This window comes from Phasianus colchicus, chromosome 8 (assembly GCF_987193195.1).
Source record: "Phasianus colchicus chromosome 8, bPhaCol1.hap1.1, whole genome shotgun sequence".
NCBI lineage: Eukaryota > Metazoa > Chordata > Aves > Galliformes > Phasianidae > Phasianus > Phasianus colchicus.
The window spans coordinates 20,315,445-20,338,287 of record NC_143443.1 but is presented as its reverse complement, the minus strand read 5'-3'; the positions used below and the strand labels follow the sequence as shown (position 1 = coordinate 20,338,287).

At 34.5% G+C, this 22,843-nt stretch overlaps 1 protein-coding gene across 2 annotated transcripts in view; it reads right to left on the bottom strand.

The window, feature by feature from the left end:
- Positions 1-4,278: 4,278 nt before the first annotated feature.
- The window catches only part of HECTD2 (HECT domain E3 ubiquitin protein ligase 2), a 34,753-nt gene continuing 16,188 nt past the window's right edge, over positions 4,279-22,843 (bottom strand). For both annotated transcript variants that reach the window (XM_031610383.2, XM_090145210.1), the window contains 14 exons: positions 22,218-22,327; positions 20,648-20,796; positions 18,437-18,560; positions 15,946-16,042; positions 14,932-15,039; positions 14,290-14,422; positions 12,355-12,443; positions 10,763-10,921; positions 10,223-10,297; positions 9,139-9,226; positions 8,783-8,889; positions 7,504-7,619; positions 6,818-6,961; positions 4,279-6,007 (listed from right to left, as the gene is read on the bottom strand). In XM_031610383.2, coding sequence (XP_031466243.2) covers positions 5,887-6,007; positions 6,818-6,961; positions 7,504-7,619; positions 8,783-8,889; positions 9,139-9,226; positions 10,223-10,297; positions 10,763-10,921; positions 12,355-12,443; positions 14,290-14,422; positions 14,932-15,039; positions 15,946-16,042; positions 18,437-18,560; positions 20,648-20,796; positions 22,218-22,327 — 1,620 coding nt within the window. In that variant the 3' untranslated portion in view covers positions 4,279-5,886. The remainder of the gene's footprint in view (positions 6,008-6,817; positions 6,962-7,503; positions 7,620-8,782; positions 8,890-9,138; positions 9,227-10,222; positions 10,298-10,762; positions 10,922-12,354; positions 12,444-14,289; positions 14,423-14,931; positions 15,040-15,945; positions 16,043-18,436; positions 18,561-20,647; positions 20,797-22,217; positions 22,328-22,843) is intronic.

Below are 22,843 nucleotides of genomic sequence, written 5' to 3'. Positions count from 1 at the left end.
AGCGTGCGGTGAAGGAAAAATCAAGCAAAGCTCAGAAAAATCCAGTAATATCAGATTAATTTAAAACATTACTCCTATTGCATCCTTTATAATTGGTTACTGCCGATGCCAATGCCAAATCCACAGAATGAGGAAGAGGATACACCACTTAAAGCTGAGCTGATGCTGTCCAGCAGCTTTGATCACAGGATGATGTTTAACTTCTAAAAGCAGCACAGGAAAATAAAGCCTTCTCTTCTAAACTCATTTTATTCAGATTTTGGTCCTGTGCCTGAGATGTTGACCGAAAGTACAGATGACAAAAAAGAATTCACATTTTGAACTGGAGAATTTATGGATATTGAATATTTCAGTGTAAGAAATACCTTTTAAAACTCTGTAGGCGTATGAAGGCCATTGCCAATGGAAATCAGGTGAGCACGGGTTATGAGATGATCAATAGAATAAAAGCAAACAGCCTCTCAGAAATTCAAACACAGCTTTATCATAATACCCTGGGAGATTGCAGCCCCTATCTGGCATCTACTGGAACAAAGTAATTATTAACATGGAATCCTTTCCACAGATTTACAGTAATCTCCAGTAGCACACACTACTCTAAGCAGAATTTTCACCTTCTAGAATGCTCGATTTAAGATAACAGCTTAATGCATTCAAATCGATACACAGATATGCTACTGAATAGATTCTGAGTTCTGAAACAAAGCCACCCAAACCAAAATGCAATTAGGTTGTTCATAAGCAACACGCCCAAACTAACATTATTACCTCAAAAGCTTCAGTTTGCATGAATATCAAATGCTTCCAATGCTTGGGAAAGCTTTTCTTTCACTGCAAAACAATTACCACACAAGTTAGAGTTCTGAGGGAACAGTGAGGCAGAACATTGTACTGATCTCAGTGTAATCAGACAATTCTGTAAAGCACTATGCATTTGCACACACAGAAAAGCCCTCCCTCACTCTTCAGGCTTTTACTTTATTATTTATTTCAAAATCTTTTTTTTTTTTTTTTTTTTTTTTTGCCAGCCACCCTCCTCTCTATTCTTAATAGAGCAACCACAGAATTTCTCTGCAGTTCTCTCAAAGCCAGTAAATGGCTACAAAGAAAAGAGCCTCAAAATGTGTGAAATGACTTTCTAGGAAAAATCCCAGCAGCATTAAGAGATAAACTAACCTGTCCAAAATTTAACATGCTAAACAGCATACTGAAAAAGCAAAAAGGTGAAGTGTACTCTTATTTTTATGATGGCTTGATAGAAATACAGATCGTTTAGAAAGAAGAGAGGGTCACTACTCATTTAAAATTGGAAGATAACTGGCTTCACCCAACTATTTCTATTTCCTCTTGTGAGAATCCTAGAGGAGTCTGAGACTCTGTGCTTGCTTTTTTATGTAACAATCTCTAATTTGCAGAGGAGTGTTTACCTCCCGTAATCAGCTCTTTTTTGTTCTGACTTGCATGAATTTCTGCCGCCCTTCCAGATTTACTGGAGAACTACTCCACCATTCTTCAGACACACAATCTCTCCATCTTCCTTGATCTCAAAGTTCTTTCCTATGTAAGCTGTTCCAAAAGTAATGACTCATATTTTTTCACATAGAAGCTACAGTGGATGGATACAAAGACCACAACAACGCCATTTGATAGAGCAAATTCACAGCTACAAAAGACACTTTTTCAACACAGTCACCACTGTTAGTTCTGCATTTTTGCCAGTGATGAATCAGAGCTGCACGCTGCACCCATGAACATCTGCACCAGTGGAGGTGACCCACTGTCTCTGTCACCACTGCTGAAGCATATCACCCACTGCCTCAGTGTACTCGCACCCACTGTTTGGGCTCCATATTCAGCAAGCATCAATGAGTGCCATTTTTTCTGCATGGAGGAATTCAATGACATCTTTGTTTCACACACGCTTCCATGACATCTGCCATTGTGTCGGACTGCCTCTCTGCTGTCATCTGTCACATGGCAGCAACATGGAATGGAACAGCATCAGGAAGGTTCATCTCTACTGCCATACCGCCAGCATCCACCTCTGACATCATGGGCCAACATAATAAACCAGGAGGCATTACTTTCAGAGCAGCCCTCAAGTCTAGTTTGTAGAACAAATTACTTTTGAATTGTAGAAATATTTATTGTACAGTTATGAATGCAAGTACTCCAGGAAAAAAAAAAATCAAACTATAATAACCCTTTGCTGTTCCTGTTCTCTTGTGATGTTTCAAATAAAGCCATTTGGGCTTAAAGATCCTAATAAGAATTTAATTAAAAACTTGAAACATGCACATCTCCAAGGGCCTATTTTTCCCTCATTAATTTAACAACAAAATGCACCTGAATATGAATTCAAATATTTCTAACACATGCAAGTTAGGCATCCATAGCAGTCCAAGCAATCCCATTGTTATTGTTCTGAATGCTATGAAACTTTAGAAGTAGAAAGAATTTCAGCATATACATCATCACTGATTCTGAAGGAAAAAAAAAAAAAATCAAACTAGAATGGAAAATTTAATTTTTTTCCTACCAATCAAGTATCTTGGAAGGGATATATATGGGTGCTCTAGCAGGAAAAACAAATGCTCTTACAGTTTTGCTCCTTATGACATGAAAATGACCTTTAAGAGAGATCTTTCAGTGTTTTCAGGGGAGGATTCTGAAAGAATATTAAATACATCTATGAAAAACAAGAAATATAAGATTTGCTTTTGGAGCAAGTCAGCCAGTATCATCACCAGTTACAATTACTGAGAAAGGACCTCATTATTTTTGGCCAAAAAAGAAGGAAAAAACAAACACACACCACCTCAAAGGGAAATATACCATTACTGTTCTAAGCCCAGCACCATCCATCTGACACCTATTTGGAATAAGACAAAGCAAGCTAAGCTTTCTAACCTCTTTCTAAATATCAGCCTTGAGGCTATCTCTTCCTGTTGAGGCTTTGTAAAAGTCTCTTATTTATCTCAGTGCACATTAGGGAGTTTTCATGAAAGGAGAATTTATTTTCAAGAGCCTGTGCTGGGACAGAAGCAGTTTCTTTTCTCTCCACCATTTTAATTTACTAATTTATATCTGCTGATTTTGTTACTCTGAAAAGAAATGACAAACGTATATGAACTTACATTTTAAAAATGATTTTCTTAAGAATATTTATATTTCTTAACTACAATGTCTAATCTTAGTTACGAGGAAAGTCTGACATCTCATTAAGTGATTTTGATCCTCCTCTTTGCTGCCATCTGTAGGTAACTCAAAGGAGACAAGTAGCAAGTTTAAATCTGGTCAGATACCAGCCCTATGATAGGGACCTGTAGAGATGGGAAAGCATGCTGTCCTTGTTCCCTATCCTTCCTGATTTAAACATTTCTGAAGAAAGATAAAAAGAAAAAACCAGAGATGTAGACCATGCTTTCAATTCCATTATGATACATTCTACAAATCTGAAATGAAACTAATTAGACCAGGAATTGAAATATTTGATTTAATGACTGCACAATTTTAATACATAAAAATAGATACTTAGGAATGAACAAGTTTATACAAACCAGATTTCTTTTGTATGTTACAAAACAATGATGGAGAATAAAAAAAAATTGCTGGATTACAGGCAAGACAAAAGAACGAAAAAACCATCATTGAAGAAAAGTTTTAAAATGATCAGAGGCTTGTTTCATAAATACAGTGCAATGCTTTCATTTAACAAATACAAAAATTTACTATTTATCAACATCAGGAAATATATAAAATGTTATTGAATGACCATCTTATTTAAAAACCAATGCAAATACAATAGCTTTTTTAGAATTCTGAGGTAATATTACACAGTAAAATCAAAAAAGCATTAATAAATAAAACTAAACTCAAGGCAAAGTGCAATTCAGTGAAAATAAAATAAAGCTTTTATTTAACAATAATAGATAAATAGTTATTAAAAGTGGGCTTCAGCCATAAAAAAATATTTTGGCTAATTTGCCACATTTTCAGATAAACTGTATAGATAAGTATTCACAAACCAACATTCTGTAAGCCCTGTTCTATAAAGAAGGGAAATGGAAGGGGTGTTTGTATACCCATGTTCAGCTTTTAGCAATTTCAAATTTCTGTCCTGATCATTCAGTGCAGCAATGAATGTCTCATTTTTTTCTTAACGTGAAATACTGTAAATTCAAATTTATTTTAAATCTTCATTTGAGAGCAATAATGCAAAATGCATGAGTTTGAAATGCTGCTTTTAAAATTCGCTGTGCTAACCTAGCTTTGCCCCAGGCTGAAGTCAATAGAAATTTTAATATCAATTTTGAGTAAAGCACAATGAATAGTGCCAAATATCATAAAATACTCTACTATTTATCTCTCCTTCAATAAAACTGTAAAATCATCAGTAACTTCTCCAGGAAAGAGAATAAAATAAAATTCACACTTAGCTGCTGAAGAAACTGCACAACAGCTCTGAAACTACAAATTAGGAAGATTAATTTGTTGATCATGTGAAACTGTTGATTGTAGAAGAATAATGTACTCTTATTACAAATAAATAATTGAGCACAGACACTACAAGCTATTTAAGCATCCAACTTCCAGCAGAAGTCAGCTGGGAAGACTGACAAATTGGATGCCTAAATATTTTGAAAGATCTGGGCCTTGTTCAAATGAAAGAAAGATTCATAAAATACACAGTAGCTATTCATATTATAAAGGTTTCTATACTGCATACTCATAAATTCTCTCAATTTAATGAATGAAACCTAGACTTACAATTACACTTTCATTTTGGAACCAGTATCTTCTCCAGCTCCTAACTTACTAATTCAGAACACTCAGACCAAGAATTATTTTCATATAGCTGTAAAGTGAAAACCACAAAAAAATTGTCTTTAAATGCTGGCCTTAAGGCTAAAGACATCTTCCACATTCTTCTGTTATTGTATTCACTCTTTCCATCACTCACTTAACACTTTCATAAAAGTTCCTGACAAAATGATTGGCAAGTAGACTACGTATCACTTTTCTGTGTGTTGCACATTTCGTTATGTTCCTGAAATTTTTCAGTGTACGTGTAATTTACTTGAAATATCTGGCTTTGCTTACTATGACACTACAGTAGATCTGATTAGTCACCAGCAGTTTCAAAGAATGAAATGGAGAAGTTGCTCAGTACCTGTAGCTTGGCCTCGATTCCCTCATGGTGAATAAAGGACCTCTTAACATTCTCTGTACAGTCGATGCAGTTGATTTGTAAAAGCCAAATATAGAACATCTAAAACCTCTTATTAATAAAAAATATTTTTAGCAGTAAATGGAACTATCAAAACTCTATTTGTTCACAGGCACTTATTTACATGCTTCTTACACAGCCTGTTTAACTGAGAGGGAAACCAGAATATTAAAACTGCATACATTTTAAAAAGACTAAAATTCCTATTTGCTGAATTTGAAAAAATATGGCTACATGCTGTAAGTTACATCTTTTCTACTATTTATGTTAATGGAAAACATACCATCACTGGGACTAGCTAATGAAGAAATATTCTTTATACTATTTCCCAGACGAATACACATGATGTAAAGTAATTACAATTAAAGATAAAGTGCCATTAAGAAAAAAATGGAAACAACATACAACTTAGAAATTTTCTTCATCAAGTTTCTTTTATCAAATAGGCTAGGTTTTAGTATGAAGAAAATTACTTTCTGTGACAAAGCAAGCAGTGAATGTATTGCCGTTAAGGAGAGAACCACACACTTAATACTGAATTAAAAAATATGTATGTTGGATAAGACTTGCACAGTACCAAGACAACAAAAAGCTTAAAGGCACAATTAGAGGAGAGTGAGTGCTACATAACAATGCTGTTTTTGAAGTATTTTGTTTTATTCTAGGCCAAAACCTTCTGCATTTGAAATTCCAATGATCAACTTTTGCTTCAACTCTTTCTTGTTCTTGTAAGGAGGGAGACAAAGCTGGTTGAAACAGGTATGGGCCACAGGCAACCTAGAAGAAAAACAAAGTCCATCTCTTATTTAATAACATAACAGAAGCAGGGCACTGTCATCTGCCAGTGTATTTTTATTTAAACAATATTTAAGTAAAAAACTGAGTAAAAGAAACATCACAAATAGCACTACCCATATGCGCCTCAAGTATTTGGATGAAATTTGCCTGCCTCTTCCTCCCCAACTTTCTTTCTCTGCCTCTTACAATTAAAAAAAATTGTAAACATGTGTATCCAGGTTTTTCAAAGTCCAAGTAGCCATATGACTTTAAAATTAGTTCTTCTCTATACAAAATTTGGGTATAATTAGAATTCACAACATGAGGGAGAAAGCTTGGATGCAGAGTTGGTATAAATAAGCTAGATGAACCGCAGTTACTCTAAGGACAGAAATCAGAAAGTTTTGTCAGGTAAAAGGCATCCTAACAGACATATGTCTCCGGGAAGAGCACTGAGGAGCTGAGGGAAGCCCTGGAAAAAGAACAGTTCACAAGCTCTGGTATTAGACAGCAGCATTCTAAGTTGCAAGTGTCTTCTGAAAGTTGAGATCTGAATGTTGTCAGTTAGGAATAATTGAACAGTTTCTTTGAATTCCATGTCTCAAATGTAAATGCTGACTAAAAAATTGAATCTAACATAATAGATTTATGCAATCAATAAATTTAATAACAGTCTGAAGATAAATTAATGAACATTGTGCATTAGTTTGCTCTTCTTTAAGAAGACATCCAAAAGTAATAAGGACTCGCAGGATATAATTAAAAAGAAAAAGTTGAAAAAAAAATCACCAACAGCAGAAGACTACTTACCAATTAGTAGATGTTTCACTCTTCGAAATCTTGAAATTCAAATCAGCCATACCTCCCACAGGTACTCTATCACTTCCTGTAGCAAAATGCAGTAACTTTTTTTGAAGGTCAAGAGAAAATCCAAGTACAACATCCCAGAAGTATCTGTGTTCAGGAGCAGGAGAAGAACATGATTTATGGTGCAACATCCTGACAAAGACATATTAGGATATAATACAACAAAAAGTATATGATGAATTGACACTTATTAGAAATTATTTAATGTAATATATAGGATATTAGTACTACCCTAGTACTCAAGGTTAAAAAATTTCTCAAGCACTTGAAAGGCACCAAGTTTCAATAATTTTATAATCATGTATTGGCAAATGATGCCCAAATCTGTTTTATTAAAGAAATAAAACTGCTTAGTATGAAGTAGAACTGATGAATAATGAAATTGAATGAGAAAATTTTTTTTATAGGACTGAATAACAAAATTAAAGACTCAGGTTTCACTTTCAGGGATTTTAAGCTTAAAAACAAAAACAAAAAACCTCATATCTTCATTTTCAACTACATCATTTTAAAAGTTTCTTTCTAGCAACTTTATGATCCACTTTCAGATTACACAAGAAGATTAATCCAACAGCCTACCATGCTACGCTGATTTCAAAGTTTAGAAAGGAAAAAACCATTAAGCTTACCGTATAGTAACATCAGTTTTCTGGTAGCCCTCATATTGGGTACTTCGCTGTAAAGCAGACATATCCAGCTCAGGACTACCACAGACAAGAATTTCAACTTCTTCAGGACGAAGCAGCTGCCAGAATTTAAGTATAAAATACTTTATTTCCATTAAAGATGAGAAATAATGCTACTAGAATCAGATTAACTTTTTTGCATGATTGAAAAATTAAAAGATTATTATTCAGTACAATTTATAAGTTAAATGTATAAATGTATACATATTATTTTTATAGAAAAAATGCTTCAATTGAAATTGGAGGAATCTTTTATTATGGTTAATGGATAACAAATTTTAGTATATTCCTTTTGTTCTTCATTTTCATTCTTACATTTATTGTAATAACTTGTCTTCTGATTAGATTTCAGTGAGATAGTGAAGAAAATAAAGTTTTACACCTGGAATTCAGAAAGAGTATCTTGATTATTATTATTATTTTTTAAACAATCTCCATTACACTTGCACTGAATATCTTGATGTAATCAGCAGCAGCTGACAGAACTTACTCTTAGTTGTACTTACTGCTGTGCAAAGCGTGTAATCATAAATCATGGTTTGTAATCACTAATCTTACCACAGTAGAACCTACTTCTCATTCATTTACTATATCATCTTTTAAATGCCTGAAAATAATTCATTGTGCTTCAATGGATTATCATTCTTCCTGAAACTTCCCTGCAGTAAGTTACATTTCACTTTACTGAAAGTCTACCATACTTGTTTAACTTCCTAGGAATGTGGAAATTCTCATGAAAATTGTAAATGCCTCTTGTTTCTCCTTACTGCAGAAGGAACAACATAAAATACAAAACCAAAAGAATTTCAAAAGCCAAATATGACTGAATAAACAAGAATATTTAATCTCAATCTCATTGAAAGTCCTTTCTGCAAAAAGTAATGTGATTTTCAGAGAAGTCACTCAAGACAAACAGACGTACTTGCTCTACTGCTCACAACTGTAGTAAGTGCAGACAAGTTCTGTAAACACACACGCCAGCCTTTGAATTGTCTGTGAATACGTACTGATCAGCACAACACGGAGCTTTATTTAACTGTAGTATTCTATTAAAAGCAGTTATCAGCTGATTGCCAACTTAATTCTCCTTTTCAACTACACCCGTTGACTAAGATTCTTTATGAATCCTCAAGCAATCCAGTTGAGCTACTAAGAGTAAGTATTATAATTTAGGTCATGATCACATATTTGAAACAGAAGTGATATTTTCTTTCATTCTTACCAGTAATGCATATGAAGCACAGACGCTATGAAATCCATAATAGAAAGCTGCAAATTGTTTGTAGATTGATTTGTTCAGAAGAAAATCAACATAAAGTTGCACATACTCTAAAAAAGAGAAAAAATAATGTATTTTGTTAGACTGTAATAGTTTAAATAGCCATTTGCAGTGCTCTTCAAAATTGCACTGAATTTTAAAAAATGAATGTCTTTTGTTTTATATACTACTAAATTGTTAGGCATACCAGAAAGGACTACAGGAATTTAGTTTTCATACTTTGTTAAGCAAAACTAATAAGTGAAAAATTGATAAAGTTAATACTGTCAAATGTGTGTAGCTAACACATATTGAAGTACCTTTCCTATTTTGATTTGTGACAGGAATTTTATCTCCATTTGGCTTTAGGTTGTAAGATTTTATAACACCAAATTCTTCCTGAAAAACCTGGAGAAAGAGAGAACTGAAATTCAGTACTTTAAGCATACAAATACTTGTAAATTACAAAGCTTGTATTCATAACTCTATGTTTTTCTTCTCTCTCTTAAGAATGCTTTAATCCTGTCGATTTTTTTTCAGTTAAATAATACAGTTTTCAACAAAGTGCTTAAGAAATCCCATTTACAAAGTAGAAAAATTGTCCCCGTTAAACAGTGACCTACCAAACTGCAAGCTGTGGATTCAAAATCAAAGTCTAAAAGAATACATTTCTAAGAACAATTTAGGAATATCAAATATAATTAAGAAGGTGTTTCTTCCACTGTAGCTCTCTAGGAACTCAAAAACAGCTACTTTACAAGAGTTCTCACATAGTTTCATAATAATGAAATAGAAAGCTGAGGCAAAAAAGTCAATACAAGTCCAACATAAGTTCTTAAAACAGCATGAAATTTTGCTAAATAACATGCATCCTAAAACAATGAATAACTGAAAAAGCCTTTCTTGACTGAATAGAAATACACTCATTTCTTAGATACACAGGTTTGGCAGAACTATTATAACTTGAACAAGCAAGTATAGGCTATGTGAGACTTCCTGGAAAAAGCATGTAAATTAACAGGAGTAAGCTCTGTCTAGCACTAGAGTTAGACAAAAAAGGTACTGTTTTGCAGACAGATTAATTCCAAAAGCAGATCACTGACTGCAAAGTCAATGTCAGAGCAAGCAAAAAGCTGTAATGGTACCAGTAGTTGGGCATGGATACCTGGCAGTCAGTGCTCAAGTCCACTTATACTGTCAAGGAACAACAGCTTAAAGCCCCATAATGAAGCCAGCCACTACGTGCCCCAAGCACTAGACTGGTTCTTGAAGCAAACTTTAATGCTCATGTAGGTATATTACAAACAAAACCCAATCATACAGCAGTAGACCACTCCACTGCAGAAATATTGGTAAAATTACTGAACTAGTTTGAGAATCACTTATAGTTGAGTACTTAATGACCTGAAAGGTGGAGTAAAAATCCTCTTCAACATTGCCTTCATAGGACAGAAGTTCACTCAGTCCATGGGCTAATTCCTACAATACAAGTACAAGCTCTTTAGCAAACCCACAAAGCAAATTGATGTACTTTGCAAGCACATGCCAAAATTACTCTTTATAAACTACCTTGGAAAAAGCTGCATATTCAAAATAAGAATGTAGAAAAACAACAAAAATGCCACACTGCTTAATCAGAGTACTTAGAAGAGTTTGTTTTTTTTTTTTGTTACTGAATTTCACATGAACTTAAAATTTGCCTTTTAACATGGAAAAGATGTTAACAATGACACATCAAATTTTGTTATTTTAACTTAAGCAAACCTACAAAAGTTCAGCTGTGCAAGAAAACATGGAGAAGTTACATTTTCAGCAGAAAAAGAGAGACTATATCAGTTGATGATAAAAATAAGAGTCATTCTGAAACAGTTTATAATTCAAGCATTTATTAAAAATAGAACAGGTTCTAAACAGGTAATTTATCCCCTAAGGCTTAATACTTACAGGCATTATCTGAAATAGGTCATCTAATGTGATGTCACAGATGCCCACAAGTGTGTTATGATCACAGGGAACAATAGGAGGACTCAACAATTTCTTGTAACAACAAGGTGGAAAACGAATATCCAAGGTGATGCTATTATAGACAGCAAGGCCCATAAGCTATACGTGTCAAATTTTAAGGGCAAAATCCACATGTATTTATCATGGTTAACATTTTAAAAAATTTAGATAAATATTTACAATTTTTACTGAGCATACTCTAAAACATGGCAAAGAAACTGAAGGAATGGAAGTTATTTAAATTTTTTTGGACTGCTGTTATTATAAATACTATTACAAAATTGTGTTTTGTAAATTGTAAATGTAAAATGGTCAAATGAAGCACATTGCCAAAACACTTGAAAATCTTTATCGCATTCTGTAAAAGCATTTCCTGAAGAAATTGTTCCAACATACTCTTATGAAAAAGCTTTTTGTTCTGCTTTTTAAAAGAGTACTATAGATGTGTACATCTTTAATCAAAAAACATCCAGAGAGCTGTCAATATAGAAATTTTTATTTGAAATACATTTAAAAGTGTAATGGCAAGCCTGCACTGGCACAACAGCTCATCAGCTTGCACACCGAAGCACACCTGGTAAGACACTGTAATTCCAGAATTTGGAAACTGTGGACAAGAAGAGAGTTAGGCTATCACTCTCATTTAGAAAGATCTGCATATACTAGAAGCAGATCCTTCCTCTTAGACTTGTATTTGTTAATACCAGGTTTGCTATTACAGTCTTCTGTACTCATATTAATTAGTACCGAATAGCTTCAGTTTTACACACTGCACTTTGTTAATTTTTTATTTCATAGTGAAGACTCTATCCTCAGCAAGTCATTGCATACAGCCATCAAGGACTAGTCATAATAAATGAGAAAATGTCATCCATGTCCATATGATATTTAAAGAAGGCATAAACATAAAAAACAACAATTACCTGAATTAATAAATCATAGTAAAAACCTGAAATTATTATAAAAAAATAGAAGAATCTGGTTCATGATTCATCTTCTTACTAGTAAACTGGAGGCATAACACACCACCTCATCTTAGTGGAGTTATAGGACTATATCAGCACTAATCATTCGTCTAAGGACTCCATAAATTAGTGCAACAGAAGATCTAGAAAACAATTTTATGCTCAGGTGGAAAACACCCAGTTTAAAACAAAACAAAACCAACAGAAGGTCATATATGTCCCAGTAGGAGCTTAAAGAACTTAAAGATTAACGAACCCAGGGACAATTATATTTACTGAATAAAAGCCAGACGTGAAGTACATCAAAAAAATATTTTTTTATACAAAAATAAAGTTGCATATGTAATCTTAATTCCACTATTTTCTAACTGCAAAATGTACCATGTGCCCATAACAACCATTTCCTTCCTATTTTTACTTTAGTCTACTTGCTTAAATGTCATTTTTTATACATTTAAAATGGAACATACTTGTACCTACGTCAGAATGAGTTCTGATCAGACCTTCATGTCTTACTTTATCCCCATAATTAAATCACTGCTTCTTTACAGTGGAACAAAAGGATACAGCTCCAACTAGTCGGAATTCAGAATAGTTATCGCACTTAAAGCTGCTGAACCAATGGCAGTGAGAGTCCTTGTGGTATGTGAACATGCCTGCAGAAGAGGAAAGCTGCACTTCAAAAAGCCTTCTTCACATGCCTCATAATCTGTGCAGTCAGAAACGTAACTGACCAACTAACATTTATCCTGCTGCAATGCGAGTCGATCTCCTCCCCCCTTCCTGCTGCACCAGCAGATGACAATCATAGGAAGTGTTGGCATGAATCCCATGATACAGATACCACAAACTTTACCATCTTTGAAATGAAAGCTGTAAAATTTTATCTTGTGAATATACGAGCATCAAATTTGTACTTATCTATCCAAAAAGTATACTAGACTAATTTAAAAAAGCCACACCACAAATACCCTAAAAGCACCACCCACTGGTCTAAATTACAAGCTAGATCCCATCAAAATCAAAACTGTAAACTAGCTTGACTGATATTTGCTTTAAAGTACAGCTTGTTCTGTTTTAAAGAAAGCAAAAAACTGCACAATGAACTCACATAAAAGCTTTAAGATACTCAGGCACGAAGCAGCTCTCAGACAAAAAAGACAGTGCACTCTAGGTTAAGAGTACACTAACAGCTTCTGACAAGCATCATTTATAACTTAACAACAGTAGACTATACAGTCCCCTCCCAGGGGATGAGAACATTTCTGAACTCTTCCCACACTTGGCTTATAGCCATATCAATGAAAGAATTTACATTTTAAAAAGAGGAAGCCTGCCAGAGCTGATAAAAACTCTTGAATGTTTTCAAACTCATCAGTTACCAAGTTCTACTGACAAGCTATTTTTATTAACAGAATTATCAAACCTACAAGATTATTATTTCTCCACAAAGAGCCTCACTAGAGTAAGAACTTTAAGCAAATAATGATTCCAGCAGACCTGAGCAGATACTTCTGAACCTTTAAAAGGAGGCTAATAAACAATCAAGCACCGTGCATTTGAGGGGCACAAACTTTCAGACAAAGACACACAAGCTCTCAGATTCTAACAAGCACTATCAGAGGTGTTATGCTGAAGTCCCTGGAAATCAATGTTTCTAAATTTAAAGTCAGCTTGGGAACACTTTAACACATTATAACGTTAGTAATGTATCCACACAGAGCTGAGGAAAGCTGACTCATTTGTAAAAAATTAGTGTGGGAAAAAACACCCAGTTCCACCTACAGCAATATACAAGTACATTAAACTGCTGCTTTAAGAACGTTCATTCATGCCTTTGGCTTCCTATTTACTCAAAAACTCTCTTCCCCTCCCCCCCACCTTGGGTCTGCAAATACTTGTCTTACTCTGTAAAACAGTTGATGGTCTTCTCCCATTTGACCAGACATAAATCAAGACCCTGTCTCTGGATACAGCTGGAAACACTAACACAACAGATACACCATGAGAAAAAACTTCAAGAGAATACGAACTGCTCGTCTCGAATCTACTCTCCTTAGCACCCAGTATGCTCACTAGCCTAGGGATACTAACAAACCACAACAATGAGTCTCTGATAACTGAAATAATATTTAGCATGATTAAAGTCTTAAAAAGTTGAATCTCAATTCTGCAACTCTAAATTGATTAGAGCTTTGTTCACCCTCTAATTTTGTTCTACAAGACAAATGAAATTTCATTTTTTCAGCCATACTTGAACCTCCTTGTCGAAAACCAAGATCTTGAAAGCTTTTCAGTACTTTTCACACTCTTTTGCTATCTCCTATTCCAAAAGCTCTTCCCATACTCATGGGATAAAATTTTAACTTGCCTGCTTTCATTTCTTACATCAATTAGTAAATGATCAGCCTAGTACTGTAATAATGAATAATCCCTATCCACCACTGTTTCAGCAATTTAAAATCAATAGATTTTCAAGCTGTAGTTAACATACAGACTCACCATAGTCTGGGTGAAAAATCTGGCGAATGAGGAGGAGAAACCATTCTTTTGTCAGGCCACCCATATCAAGACCAGCTTCTCCTACAAATGTGACTTTCAACTTCTTTTTCAAATCTGCCCTCTTCCTTGTTAGCTATTATAAAATACGCAGGGAGAAAAATATAGAGGAGATTTAACATACTACCAGTATTTCTATTCATAGAGAACATGCCTCTCTTTCTATATCACTCTTGCTTTGTTTAAACTAGTAATTTGCATCACAAACTCTAGATCACCAGTTCACTATTTATGCTACTATCAAGGATCTGGATCCTTCACAGTTTGATACTCATGCATTGTATTCATAAGACAAAAATTGAAAACAGATGCATACACCCTGCACATGCCATGTAGTATTCAAACATATTTTCACTATGGGCTTAGTTACAGAACAGTTTAAGGACAGAAAATAAAGTCCTGATTTTTTAAATCTATTTTAGCAGCACTCCTACTGTGATGTGGTAATTCAGTTTCTTTTGTTTTGAATTACATAGCTACATTTCCTGTCTTAGCACAGGAAGATTTAAACATGACTTACCAAACTGTATTCTAAGTGCAATAACAATTTTGCAGTAACACACCATTTAATTTCATTTTTGATACCTCATCAAGTGAATCACTAACGAGGTGTGTCCTCCTCACTTTCACATTTAGGAACAACATATTCATGTCAGGTTTCTGCCTGCGAGAGACTTTATCCACAAGGCTTTGCTATTTGAATGAAAAAGAAACATGCATGTAACAACTTCATTTAAAAAACAAAGTGCCACTCTTGCTAAACATAAGTAGTCCTTATCATCTTGCATTACAGAAATTATCCTAATATGACAGCTGCTTCAATACATTCTGAGAGATAGAAAGCGATGCAATCTCTTTTCTGGTGCAAACAACATTCACATAATGTAAAACTATCGGGATACATAAGTAGGGGGTAATTGTATGGCAAACTTTTAAACTCCCTAAATAGTTAAAAACACCCATAGGATTCTGGAGAATGACTTGCACATTACTTAGCTATTCACAAGATACATATACCAAGCCAGGAAGGGAGATGTGGTGGTGCCACATACTGAGTAAACCAGTAACTGCTAGCACCTGATGAAAGTTACCACCTAGACAAGCAGACAAAGCCTCTTTCAATATGTAAGAGGTTGGAGTACCTCTTCTGCATCTTGTAAATACACAGCTGTGTCTTGGTCTTCCATAACAACATATATTCACAGAATAAAATAGGAACAGACCAAAATACTCAGGGTATTTTTCTTCATTAGATTCTGAATTAGATCATACACTTAGCATCATGGTTTCTTATCAAACCCAGAGTATTATGTTAGTTCCTCCAAAAGAAAAATGAACCAAAAGAAAACCAACAACACATTTAATTGCAACCCTTTTCCCCAACAGTGGTATTTAAAAGCATCTTAAAACTGAGCCTATTAAAATGAAAATTACTGAGATGATCTAGCAGGGACCTTTGTAGACCAGTAGCAGTAAAATGGCTCACATTTTTTTTTCCAGATTAAAAGTTGTGATGAAAGGCTGATGGAATATTTAGCTAAGAAAAATTTATAAAATGTCAATTGATTAGACAAACCCATTTATCACTAAATGACTTACCCGTGCAATACTTATCATTTGTTGTTCTGAATCTCTTTGAATAATAACTTTTTTCGCTGCTATAGAGATAATAAATGGGTGTTGACAGAAAGAAAACCTGAATGATGAGAAAAAAAGATAGAACATTCCGTTTTTAGCACCTAGCATAGTATTTGCTTTTTAAGAAAATATGAACAAATTTTTACATTATCATTCACTATTGTGGATTCATAAACAGCCTGGGTTGAAAAGGACCACAATGACTACCGAGTTTCAACCCCCTGCCATGTGCAGGGTTGCCAACCACTAGATTGGGCTGCCCAGAGCCACATCCAGCCTGGCCTTGAATGCCTCCAGGGATGGGGCATCCACAACCTCCTTGGGTAACCTGTTCCAGAGTGTCACCACCCTCTGTGTGAAAAACTTCCTCCTAATAATCTAAGCTAAACCTCTCCTGTCTCAGTTTAAGACCATTCCCCCTTGCCACTATCCACCCTCATAAACAATCATTCTCCTTCCTGTTTATATGCTTCCTTCAAGTACTGGAAGACCACAATGAGGTCTCCCCAGAGCCTTCTCTTCTCCAAGCTAAACAAGCCCAGTTCTCTCATCCTTTCCTCATAGGAGTGCTCCAGCCCTCTGATTATCTTAGTGGCCCTCCTATGGACCCACTCCAAGAGCTCCATGTCCTTCCTGTACTGGAAGCTGAGCAGAGGGGAACAATCACTTCTAATTTAGAATAATTTAGAAATAGTGGGGTTTTTTTTTGTTTTTTTTTTTAATAATTGCATGCATAGATAATAAATTAGAACTCAAATTGTTTAGTTAGAAATGCTACTAGGAATTCTACTTAGTTGTGATAAACATCCTGAATAAAATTCTAAAATTGTTTATCAGTAGATCTAACAAATTTGAATTTCTTCAATTACAAATGTCAAGAAGTAATTTCTGCTTTAAATATTAATTTCTAATTGCTACAATGAATTGAAAAAAGTGAGATTGTTTTATTAAATACAAGCCGGATAGTTATCTCAGTGTAACAGTCATAGGTACACAGCAGATGTATTTCTTGGCTTATTTGTCTCTCCGGTTTCCAAAGGCACAGATTTTCTTCAGGTCCTTCTGATTTAACTTAGGGCTACAAGTGCTCAGGACTTCTAGATCACATGACAGCTATATTCCATCGCAGTCAAAGAATTTTTAAAGTTTTCTGAAATCATCAGGATAAAAGCCTTTTTCGGTCACTTGTTACTCAATAGAGTAACAGTCTTCTGCTGATTAGCTCACACATTGCCTAACAAATTCACATTGAGATATTCGGAGCTTGAGATTCTGTTGCACCTTGACTTCAGAATGTGTGGGCATTGAACACTGCCTGTGAGGAGCTCTGTATCCTAATGTCTTTAGGAAACAAAGGAAAATGAAAAAAAGATTCTCAGTCTGCTGAAAATCCAAATACAGAATGTTTTATCAAGAAGTGCCAAGATAGTTGGAAGAACTACATATTTCAAAATATTTCATATGCAAGGTAAACCAGAATTTCTTCATACTCATCCTTCTTAATTCTAAGTATTCAGATTTGATTGTGATTTATTTTTTTAAATAGAACAACATAGATTTAGATGTAAAATTGGAAAAAAAGTAGTTATAACACAGTACAAGAACTTACTGTAAATATAATACAGCTTGTCTGCACTACTTCCAGAACTATGCATCATAAAAAATTTGTTTTGATATATACTGATTTTCCAGCATCCCAGCTAACTGAAAAGAAGCAGGTGGAAATCTCACAGCTCTCTTGTAAGCTTGGATGTGGATGCCAAAGCAGCCAGATGGTGCTCATGTAAAAAATAAATAAATCAATCAATCTGAAGCTCAGCAGTATAAGGCAGTATACAGATTCCAGCACTTTGACTGAGACTACACAAAGCCTGCTGTGCATTTACTGCTGTCATAGCTGTTTTTCCCTTCCTTTCCAAGTAGATCTTAAAAACTTAGCAGAAAGATTTATTGGCTATTTCCACATTTCTAGATCATACTTCTGGCTGCCCCGAACCAGTAAAGACTTAAGTTTCATGTAACAGAAATAAGTACAACCGATATCACTGGAACAAATGGTCAGGCCCACATACACACAGGACATTTATCTACCATCCTAAAGTGTTAAGTACGCATACAACACTTTCTATGAATGTGCAGAAGTTAAAATATGTTTGTAACAACATGCAATTAATAAACAGGCTCTGCAGAATCTATGCCAATAAACAATAAACTCATGTTATTATGAACATTTTACATCTTTTCTCCAATTCGCAAAGGTAGAATTAAATTTATTACAGTCAACCCCACATCCACGCAGTTTCTGCAAGTAGAAGTTACATCTTTCCAATAAAATGCAGTATTTAATATGGCTATGTATACACAGATATGGCATGTACACCATGTATACAAGTACATATGTGGTGCTTTGACATACTACATACGTGAAAAGAAACAACCAAGTTTCCCTTACCTGTGAGAATTTCCATAACATTGCCAGTTATGATACTCTTCCATAAGATCAATATGATCAAGAGTAGAATTATAGAAATCCGTGTATGAAATAATAGGAGGGCTGATCAGACTATTTGCAGCATCTACAAAGAAAATACAAGAGTCTTTCAAAGTGCTCCTTGGATTGAGTACACACATGCTTTCTAAGCATTAGGAGCAACACTGAAAGAAAAGAAACTATATATATAACTAGAGACAAATGGGCTACTGGTAACTTGGTTTCAGTCTTAAATACAGCACTACAAATATGATGTTACACTTCATGACAATGCACTGATAGCTGTAAAAGCACTAATTGCTAAGATCAGTCTGATTATGATAAGAGAAATGTAATACACTGTATATTATTTCTAACCACAAGATCAACTTTTCTATGGCATTTGAATCTAGCCCACCTAATGACATGCACAAAGTTAAGATAGAGAATGATGTATTCTGCTGAAATCAATGAAAAATGATAGATTTCTTAAACATTTTCACTTAATGTCAAATGTACCAATGGATATAATATCTGCATGCTTTCCACTTTAATATCTGTTTGAATTTGATGTCTAGTTGCAAAGAGGATGGAAACGGAGAAGCACAACAAATGATGTTTTTCCTCATCTGACTGCTATACCACAAGTACAAAAAATTACTACTCAACAAATGAAGAAAAACTAATTCACCCTTAAATAGCCTCACTATGTAAAATTCACGTAACACATAATAAATTTTCTCTAAGTAATTTAATTTTGATCATTCAGGCAGGAAGCAGTGTATTTTGAATTACTAAATACCTTTATCACAGTTTTATATGCACAGAAAGAAATAAGCAACTCTTACATATGACTACAGAACACAAAAGTCTTGGTTTTGGATACTGTTGAACTTGTATGTTCAAGCTGCCCCTGTGGATAAGTAGGACTGTACAGGATTCTTGTACAGAAAAGTTGGATGGTTTTTTTTTTTGTTTGTTTTTAAGAAGCCAGGGATATGAAAACACTCTTGCCCCAGTCAATTTTCTTGATGCTTTCCTTTTCTCCTAGAAAACATGAAGTAAATAAGGGTTTTCTACCCCTCAACAAAAGGGTACTGACCTCAGGCGTTCCATTTCCATAGTAAAAGCTCTGAGCACTGAACTACTGAGGGCTGGACAAAGAGAAAGTTTGTATCTGCAGTGACCACAGTTGCTGTGTTCTACACTGAACTGGACATAAAATTATTTTTTCCAGACTGTAATTTTGAACTTAGGAGGCATAAACATTGTTTAACTCACCTAGATGTTAAAAACATCCATGAGGCTAAGCTTATTACAGAAGAAATTCTAGCAATTGCACATTCAAAACCACTTCTTTTATAAATCTATGGGAAACTTTTTCCATTGCTTACCTCTGCGGATTTTTCTTTGAATGATCTCCTGTTGTTATTACAGGAAAATGATGCCAGAGCAATTATTGTTTACAAAAAAAGTGAATATGAGGGCTTGCTAATAGATGCCTTTGCCTTTTAAATTTTGGCACTCTTTTCTATTGCAGTTCATACTGTGCCACCACCAACACCCAGCTTTCCCCCCTTGAAAAGGAGAGGTATAAAACACAGACTGTAGCCAGAGAGTGGTAGTCAATGGCTCAATGTCCAGTTGGAAATCAGTGCTCTTCAGGGGTCAGTATTGAGACCAGTGCTCTTTAACATCTTCATCAACAACACCAGCAGTGGGAATGGATGCGCCCTTAGCAAGTTTGCAGATGACTAAGCTGAGTGGTGCAGTTGACACATCCAAGAGACAGGATGCCATCCAGAAAGACCTAGACTGGCTGAGCAGTGGGCACAGGTGAACTTCACAAGATTCAACAAATTCAAGTGCAAGGTCTTGCACCTCAGTTGTGGCAACCTCCATTGAGAGTACAAGCAGAGGAATGTAAGGAGAGCACAGCCCTGCTGAAAAAGACCTGGGGGTACTGGTGGATGGTAAGCTGGACATCAATCAGCAACATGCCCTCATAGCCCAGAAAGCCAACTGTATCTTGGGCCACATAAAAAAAAAAAAAAAGCGTGGCCAGCAAGATGAGGGAGGTGATCCAGGTGAGACCTCACCTGGAGTACTACATCAAAAAACATACACATATATACATACACATACATATTCATAAACATGCACATAAATACACAATTTAAGGAAGAAACCTACTAAATAAAGCCAGGACTTTGGTTGCTGATGGAATCCACCAGGTACATTTCACCATTGGTGGAAACTCTTCAGGTTTTGCAGGAAACAGGCGTAAAGAAATAAATTGCAGCAATCTGTCCACTACCTGCTTGAATCTTCTCTGTGCGATCCTAAAACAAACATGCTGCAATTACTCTCATGTGATCACTGCCCACAGGGAAGCCTATATTGTTAGATTTCAATGTTACGTTCTGAAGAACATGCTTTATCAAAATAAAATTCCAAATAGAAGTTTGCAGAAGCATATTTTGAAATACTGGCATGCAGCAATACTCTTCAGTGCATCATTTAAACATTTTTTAAAATTTCTGTAATTTAAAAAAAAAAACTTTACAAAAGAATCAATTCTTATTCTTTTCTTCTGCTGAACAAAAGTGAACAAAAAAATCATTCCTTCACAATGCATTCTGGGTAAGAAAAGACTCTTCATTTTTGGTTTTGAGAAGCTTAGTCCTATTGAATCAACAGTGGAAAATACTTCATGCACTTGTGACAAATGCACATGTAAAGTTATGTGCTCCAGAACTTCCAGAATACAGCAAAAACTTTACATATATGCATAGATATAAGCAGATGTATCAAAGAATCATTTTGTAAACAAAAGCTGTAGAAAACTGAACTAATAGATTTTTCTAAGAATATCAATATACCTATGTACCTTTTGCATCCTTAACCAAGAGGGTTTATCTGGTTTGTGAACATTGATCCAATTAAATAATAAATCAACAAAACTTTAAGCAAATCTGGACATATTTCAGGGGCAATGAGAGAAATATATGCATACCATTTTCAACCTTGCAGAGAATAAAATCCGTAATTAGCAGATTCCCCAGAAGGTAAGGGAAACGTAAATACAATTTTTTTTTTAATTTATTTATTTATTTATTTTTTTAATTCTGGACTGAAACTTTTGCACAGCCATTATAAGGAAGGTAACATACATACAAACTTAAAAGCCACTCTTTGGGCAGTTACCTCCAAATGGCCGATGGCTGGGTGCTATGGTTTAACTCTGATACCTTAACGATACTTTGTAACCAGATGGTTATCTGTATTACACTATGAGCAAGGACTTGATTTAATTTGTGGTTTTCACATAATACAGGAAAGCTACAGTATCTTTTGGAAATAATACAAGAGAAAACTTAATGTAAAGGAAGTCATAAAGATGTTTGTATTAATAATACAATCTAAGCATGTATCTAGAACATGTACATTCATAATTTTTTTTTTGCATAAGTTACATAAAAATAATTTACACAAATTATTTTGTGATCAAAGCTTTTTGCATAAAGATGATAACTTTCATACATTCTATATGTAATTTGCATCTATAAATCAGTATCACTTAGTGGACTATGTCCAAATGTACTTTGAAAACAACAAAAACAATCTCTGTAGTCGATTAAATTAACTTTCAATTAATTTATATATAATATAAAACAGTCAACATCAATGGAATTACAGTAACAATTGTAATCCTAAAAATTGAATTTTTATTTTTTTTAAACTTTTTAATTTTTTTTTTTACTTTTTAGACCAGTGCACTAGGAAATGATGGTCAGCTTCTGTTAAGGCTGCTATCTGTCTTAGCAAGTGAGCATAGATGACATAAGTAGAAGTGTTACTAAATTGAGGATTCTGAAAAAGATTAAAAAAACGTGTTAGGTTAATAAACTGTATAAAAGGAAAGAAGTCATTAGGACTGTTTCTTATGTTTGTTTTTGCCAATACAGTTATGTAGGACAATTATGCTGTGACAGTGGTAGAACTATAAAAAAACTATTTGCAACTTCTATTCAGGTGAAAAATACATAACATAACTTCTATATTGTAAAAGTATCCGGTTGTTTTTTTCTTTTTTTTCTTTTTTGTGTGCGTGTGTTTTGAAAGAAAGTCCAAAGGTAACAGAGGCAGTATTCAACATATTATTTCTGGATTATCATTTACTGTAAAGCACAATTACGCTCCTCTGCATGATGAGCTTTCCATTTCAGTAATAAAGATTCTCCTTTCTTTCCACACAATATTTTCCCTCTTACATATGAGTTCAAATTCCCACTTTTCAGAAGTATTTATTTCACATAATTCACAACTGACACACCCACCCCAAAGACGATGACTACCATCTCCAGAAATCATATAACTACCTGATTT